This window comes from Pteropus medius, unplaced genomic scaffold, assembly GCF_902729225.1.
Source record: "Pteropus medius unplaced genomic scaffold, Ma_sr-lr_union100, whole genome shotgun sequence".
In the NCBI taxonomy this organism is placed as follows: Eukaryota; Metazoa; Chordata; class Mammalia; order Chiroptera; family Pteropodidae; genus Pteropus; species Pteropus medius.
In genome coordinates, this window is record NW_024354502.1 from 4,087,584 (window position 1) to 4,095,367 (window position 7,784).

Below are 7,784 nucleotides of genomic sequence, written 5' to 3' on the forward strand. Positions count from 1 at the left end.
CAGAGGAATGTGGTTTTGAGGTTGGGGAATGCCTTGTGGCGCTCCAGGCCAGCAAGATGCTTCTGAGGACTCAGACCTAACCGTCGTGTTCCTTTGCAGGGCACTGACCACCCGTGCACAGCCAATAACCCGCAGAGCTGCTCCGTTTCACTTTCACCCCAGGACTTTATCAACTTGTTCAAGTTCTGAATCCCAGCCCGTGACAGCACTTCAGAGAGGTTCCCCTGCTGATTGGATGGTTGGGAAGACAGAGTTGGACACTTCGTTTGTAAATAGTGTACATTTGAAACATTGGCTCCAAGCTTCTGAGATAGGTCATGGAGAGGACATTGGAGGGGAAAGATGCAGTCGCTGGCTGGGAATTTAAGAATACGGACTTCTCATTAGAATCGGTATGGAAAAGCAGAAATACTGTAAATAAACGTTTCTTCTCAATGATTTGCCAGCAAGACGGTAAGGGCAGGAGTTCTGTTTCATTGGTGAAAATGGAATTCTCGATGATCACTGACACTCCTGTATAGTTCCCCAGAGATGTGGAAAAGGAGGACAAAACTCGAATACGAGATAGAACACGCTTTGTTTACAATGTGAAAATGCATTTAAAAAAGAAGGAGAAGAAGAAGCAGAGGAACTACAGATGAAAATTCCCTGGGCTTTTGGTTTTGATTTTGGGTTTGCTTTGAAAAGGCAGAGAAGCACCACGCATCTTAAACCTGCATGGACGTAGGGCCTTATCTTACGAAGATATCACACAATAGTCTACCTCGGAAAGCATACAGTGATTTCTCTGACAGAGCGCATTGTCCAATAGGCAGTGTCTGTTTTTCTTGTTTTTCATCATATACAAAAGTGATTTAAAATGGGAAGTGAACTTGGAAGCACACTTCACCCTGTTCCTTTTTAGGGAACGGGGCACTCCTTGGTGTTGCTTCCTTTCGAGAACTACAGAACGTGTAAGGCCTTTGTTCCTCTCATGTCACAGCTCACGGGGGACAACATTAGGCCAATTACAGACTGTCCCAGAGGAAGTCCTGCCACAGAAAAGATAGAATTAGCTGCCCATAGCTGTGAAGACTTTCTTATTCCTGTTTCATTTCTTGGCTTGTCTGCTTCCTGGGGTATCTTCACGGATAAGCATGAGCATATCTCTGTGGACTGGTCGGAGCCAGAATGCTGATAAAGGCTTGTAAAGCAGGTTTGACATATCAGTGAAACCTTTTACCGGCTACCATTCGTTCCTCTTGACGGGTGATGAGCCGAGGAGCTTGCTTTATGTCCCACATGAAAATTTAGTCAACCTGAGCTAAGGCTTCAAGCAAGGATGGTCAAATAAAGCCTGGACTTCCAATCCAATAGGGAACTGAGGCGTGAGTCCATCTAAACCTGCGTCATACCCCAGGGGATCTTGTTAGACAAATATCAGCAGATACCTATGTGGAAGAAAGGAAATCTCAGGATTTAATCAGTTTGTTGTCAGATAGTCCTGGGAGGGAGTAAGGAGTGTTTTTGTTTTTTACTTTTTATAGAACTTTGCTTTTCTACAACAATGTACATATTTTTGCCATTGTATTTGCTTTGTCTTCTTTTTCTTTTTGTAAATAAAATTGCATGTCCTTGGCAAGTTAGTGAAGCAGAAATAGGAACTTGGTTCACATCGGTTCACATTAACGTTGCAGAACGGTCAATCCTTAGGGGTTGAGCTTGGGGTGACCTGCAGAGGGCAAAGTTGGTTAAACGTGTGTAGAAACAAGCCTGGGGACCCGCTAGTGACACCCTACCCTCAACATACCCCCAAGTACCAGCATTTGGAAGAGAACCAACTGCCGATCAGTGCGCCTCACTTTGCAGTGTTGGTGCCTACACCGGGGTTGCTCAATATTTTTTTCATTATCACCCTCCAAGAAGGAAAAGAACTGAATTTAAATTCTCCCGAATGAGAAAAATTAAATATGAAACAATAAAATCTCATCGGGCAAATTGGAGCTTCAGAGGCCCACAAGCTATTGTGATACCAAGCGGTGCTTTTCGCTCTCCCCTCCCCAGAGTCCAAATCACACTGAAAATGAAAAAGCTAGTTCTTCCATAATTTGGACATGTTCTCTCAAATGCCTCAGCTTCCGCTAAGATGGGGGTGGAGCTGGGTCTGTTGTTGCTGTGAGAGCTCTGGAACCTTGGACTCTGATCATTTCCAGTTTATTCGAGGCCTTCCATATCTTCCCTTCGTGCTGATCGAGGAGGCGAAAGCTCCCAGGCGCCTTCGGGTTTGCAGTCCCAGAAGAGTTGTCACTTTGGACTGTCAGCACGAGGCTGGCCAGCCAGTCTCATCTGGACTGTCGGCACAAAGCTCTGATTGTACATCTGTCCCCAAGCAGCAAGGTACATCTGTGCAGCACGAACCCTCCAGAAGTGACGGGACTATGGTTTTCGGAAATGTTTACCTAGATGGTGCCTCTGGGCTCTCCCATCTCCTTTGGCGTTATGGAGGTGGTGTGTGACAGAGCCGAGGGAAATTTTTAAGGAAAGAAAAGAAACGAACGTGTGGTTCTCTCGTTGGAAAAGGAGAATAAGGAAGGAAATGGCAGGTGGAGAGGGAGAGGGAAAGGAATACAAGTGCATTTCTTCGATGCTGTGGTTTGTGTGAGGGCCATGGGGACAAGAATAGCAGGCATCGAGCATCTGTGTCGGTGCCACGTGGTAGCTGTGAAGCATGGCCAGAGCCTCGCGTATGAGTAAAGTGAGGTGGAAAGAAAATTCTTGTTCCCTGGGCACTAATCATCTGTTGAATTTCTATTGGTAAACCCTCCCAGAATAACCTGACCCAGAAAAACAAGAATCCCAAGAATCCCTGAGAACTGCTGCAGGGACGTGACCAAGGAAATTGCTGGAAGAAACAGAATGCTCTGTTCTCTTCACTGTACTTAACCTACCTGTCCCCCAAGCCTGTGACGTAGAATTTGAAGTCGATATCAAACATGAAGTAATTTCGACTTCTAGACAACGAAAGAGTTTTTGTCCAGGGCAGGGTGAGGCAGTAATGTTATAATTTCGTCCAACTCAAAGGTTTCTGAGCAATGAGCCTAGAGTTTCTTGGGAATAAAGCACAGCATTTGAGGAGAAGGAATATGTGAAGCTTAGGAATGCTCACTTGATAGCAAGACCCAGAAAAAGTCCAATGACGTGTTAAACTAGATAGGTAGCATTATTACTCAATGCTGTTACTTTGAGCAGATGGGACAATCCCATAGGAGGGCAAGTGGCAGAAGTTACAAGGTAAAAACATCCCCAGGGTGTCAGTTGTGTTACGACAGTTCTTTAGTGATGATCAATTTTACAATGAAGGGGCTTGGAGGAGATATTTTAGATGAGCTGGGTTTACACTGCAAAACTCAACACGAGCGAGTTTTACCTGGTGATGGTGAAGTCGGCCAAGTGTGTATTGCGTTAGTTCTCATCTTTATGGATTCAGAAACTATTTTTCATGATGACTTTGCTATTAACAGACGCTCCTTGTTCCTCTTGTTTTTATGTGGGAGAAGAGAGTTTGGAATTTCATTTGTCTAAGCAAGAGGTGTGATTCACAAGAAGGTCAGTCATTTCAAGACATGTTTGACAGTTTATCATCCTTAGTGTTCAATACAATGTTTATCATAACGTATGCACCTGAGTTTATATTTTTATGCCAGGTTGTAGGGCAATAATGTCTTGCTATGCAAACATTCAATTTTATGTGTGAATTTTTTTAACTATAATTTTATGTGTGAATTTTTTCTAACTAAACTTTATCATCAGTTTCTATGTTGACATCTGGTTTTTTTTGTTGTTTTTTTTTTTAATCTGTTTCCAACTATCTGAGTCTGTGAACCATCCCTTCTGACTGGATACTGGCCTAAAATCCTATTAGTGTTTAAACAGACCTCAGAAACACCCTAAACCTCTAGGCAAATGCAGACATGTGACTCTTTGATATATCTTGGGCCCTTGATGTCTTCAACAAACAAGGTCGTAATTCCTTTAAACTCAGCATTTTCTGTAGATACTTTCTTCTCTGTTTTGTTAAGGAAAAGTAAACCCTCTGTGGTTTTCCAAGGGAAGGAAACTCTTACCCCAGACTTCAGCGCTGGAAGGAAGGTTAGGATAGTGACGTCTGGCACTCCCTCTGCCTTTCAAGGTGAAGTAGTGGGTCTAGAATATTCAGGGGATATGCCTCAGCCCCCCTGGTACTCTGTGATGGACTTGAGCATAAACCTGAGACTTTCCGAGGCCTTGACTTTGTGTCTCCTTCCGCAGCACTTTTTGGTGTGGCCGGAGACATGTGACACCCGACCTGATTCTTCTCAAGACCTTCACTGTGAAAGGCAAACGCTAAGGTCCAGTGTTAGGCATCTGGCCGTTAACTTTTCCAAACATTTTAAGTCCCTGGTTCTTCCTGGAGAAGTTAAGGAGCCACCTAATGTTTTTACAGACTTCTGACTGACTCTGTTGTGAGCACAGCATTCTAGTGAGTGCAGTTTGCTTGCCATAAAGTAAGCAGCATGTTTTGACAAATTCGCTTTCCCCTGGGTACCTACATTTTAATGATAAAGGTGGCCCTTAAGTCCCATAATGGCTGAGCAGCAGGCTTACTTTCTAGAAACTGAGGTTCTGATGATTACCAAGCAGGCATTTCCTCTCCCCCTAGGCTAAGAGGTACATTTCATCTATCCCCTCCACCTCCCTATCCCCCAGTACCTGCTCTGCATCTCCATCCCATAAGCTTCCATCCCAGTGCAAGCTCACTCTCCACTAAACCTTATCTTTACTAAACAAAGGCAATTGATTATTCCATGAGGCAGCAAGGAGCAAGGGACCACAATACTCATGACTTTGTCTGCTGACATTTTTCAAAGTGCCCTTGAACTCATTCAGCAAACAAAGCTTCCTGAAAAATCTCTTAAAACTTAGGCCCTGCTCCATTTGGCCAAAAATGGATGGCTGCTCCAAAACGCTGAACTTCTTGAAACTCCATCTGCTACAACATTATTTCTGGATTTTAAACATGACTTTTTCTGTCTCTGAGTATAGAAATGTTTGTTTAATTAATGATACACGAGTCTGTTAAACAGAAGGCTCCAAGCGGTCGGTACTCTATACTTGAGAACTCTTGGCGCCATCTTTATTCCACCAAGTGCCAATCATCCTGGCTAAAGAGGATGTATATTAAAGTCCATGTCCTAGGCTTAGAGGCTTTACTTTTTTAATGAAAAATACTATAGAGGGTTGAACATTGTAACCAAAAGTATAAGGTTAGACCAATTACATGCAAAGGTGTTTATTTAATATTGTGTGAGCTGAGTCCTTCTGTATAAATTATTTGCACACTCTTCTTGCATGATAAACTGATTTTTTTTATAGTTGTTTGTACCAGACGGTGGCATATTTTTGTAAAAATTTTTTGACACTGAATTGCAATAAATGTTTTTCCAAAAACATACACTGGTGCATTTTTAGTGTGTGTCAATTCCAGTTGGCTTTTTATCATGCTGAGTATGTTTATCTTTTGCCTAGTGAGGCTTATATTTCTTTTCCCAGAAACTTATCAGTGTTGTAAAATTTCTAGGAATACACAGAAAAAAAAGCTTGCTGCCGAGTACCAACCTGCATCAGTAATACAGCATTATGTTTAAATGGGATATTTCCACTTACTGTTTATATAGTATAATGATTAGGGAATAATGAAGTCAATATCGATTTACTCAGCGACAGACACTTATTGAATAACCGCTATATGCTAGTCTATGTGCAGGCACAAGGAACAGAATGGTCGACAGGACAGATAAGGTCCCTGCCTTAACGGAATTTAGACTCTAGTGGGAAAGACCAAAAAAGGTAGGAAAATAATTTAATTTGTAACACGTGCTATGAAGAGGCTAAACGCGGGGGACCTGCTTCGTGGAGGACCACTCCGAGAAAGCTGTGTTGAAGATGGGACCCAAACGGTGAGGAGGAGCCAGCCTCAGAAGGATGAGGGCACAAGGAGAGGAGGAGATGGCTTGTGCAAGGTTCAGATCATGGTCCTGCCACTTACCTGCAGTGTGACCTTTGTCACCTTACTAAACCCCTCTCTGTCTCAATTTCCTCGACTCCAAAATGGCGATACTCTATTTCTTATGGTTGTGAGAGTTAAGTGAATATATTTAAAGTGCTTAGAGCCGAGCACATACTATAAGTTCAATAAACATAGGCAATTCTGATTTCCTGAGCAACGAGAATCTGAAAATCGGGTCTGAAAATCGGGTCAGGAATCGCACTGTGTGTGTGAGTTGGGTGTGATTTGCTCAGGTGACTTACTTGCGGGTGACTGATTTACTAGGTTCATTCACTCTGGAACATACCCTGATCCGGCCACTAACTCCCCATTAGAAAATGACATAAAAGGTGCATGAGAGTAACTAGAAATTTTTTTTTTTTCATTTCCACCAGGATCACAAAATCTCACCACTGCCTAAATATCTCATGCATTCTTTGTTCAGGCTGTTCCACCTTCCTAGAATGCTGTTCCCCTGTCCCTCTGTCTGGTGAGCATCTCTTGCTCCTGAGGGCTACCTCCTTGCTGAAGCCTCTTCCAATGAGTAGGCTCCCACAATGCTTTTTGCTTATGGACTTTGTTACATTGTAGTCTGATTTCTGGCTGTATCATAGTACCTAGCACAATGCCCAGGCTGAATAAACCCACACATAAAATGCTCTTGAAAGTCTCCCTTAGGACCACATATTTACCCTCCACTAGAATAAAAATCAGCATGAGTTTATGGGCACGAATAGCATTATAGCTTCTTGGTTAAAAAATTAATGATGGTAACAAAGGTAGAGACCCAGTTTTCATTAAAGTTTCTTTGAAGTTCGACTAAATCTTTACAAGTCTAGTAAATTTTCATACAAAATAAGAGGGCCTTCTTTACTGTTTGATGAACTCAAATTGAACAGACTAAAGTCCCTTTAAAAAATAAGTCCTTTTAACAAACTTAATAGAAATTCCTGTAAACATTTTAAAGCCGCAATTAGAAGTCTAATGAATTTGCTGTTTTATAAGCACTGCACATACCTGCTCGGATAAGCTTCGACCCTAATAAGCAAAACATTCTCAAGTAATAACTTACAGATTTAATTAATTAAACATAAATATATCTTTGACTCTCTAAAAAAGACTAACATTACTAAAATTAGTAAAATTATTACAGATTTAATAAAGCATAAATGTATCTTCAACTCCCTAAAAAAGACTCTAACATTACTAAAATTAGGAAAATTATTATACCTTTCCATCTAAAGTCATACCTTACACTGATTTCTTATTTTAAATGGAAATCATAAGGCTACTGAGGTGGGCAGAATAAAGGCCCCCAGAGGCATCCACATCCTAATCCACAGAACCTGTGAATACGGTGCATTAAGTGGCAAAGGGGAAACTGCAGGTGTGATTAAGGTAATTGATGGTGAGATTACTCTGGGCTCTCTGGGTGGGCCCAGTGTGACCACGGAGTCCCTGAAAGTGGAAGAGCGAGGCAGATGAGGTCAGACTGATGTGACACAAAGAGGACTCGTCCTGCCATCGCTGGCTTTGAAGATGGAGAAAGGGCGCCTCGAGCCAAAAAATAAAAGCGAAGTCTAGAATCTGGAAAAGGCAAGGAAATGATTCCCCCTGAGCCTACAGAAAGGAACGCAGCCCTGCCAACACCTTGACCTTAGCCCAGTGAGACCCATGTCAGACTTCTGAACTCTTACAGATAACGTGTTGTTTTAAGCCA

The 7,784-nt window shown here is 42.3% G+C and overlaps 1 protein-coding gene across 1 annotated transcript in view; it reads left to right on the plus strand.

Moving 5' to 3' along the window:
* FBXO32 (F-box protein 32) overlaps nucleotides 1-3,841 on the plus strand; it is a 32,217-nt gene extending 28,376 nt beyond the window's left edge. The window contains exon 9 of the mRNA XM_039853477.1: nucleotides 100-3,841. Coding sequence (XP_039709411.1) covers nucleotides 100-189 — 90 coding nt within the window. The 3' untranslated portion in view covers nucleotides 190-3,841. The remainder of the gene's footprint in view (nucleotides 1-99) is intronic.
* Nucleotides 3,842-7,784: the final 3,943 nt, after the last annotated feature.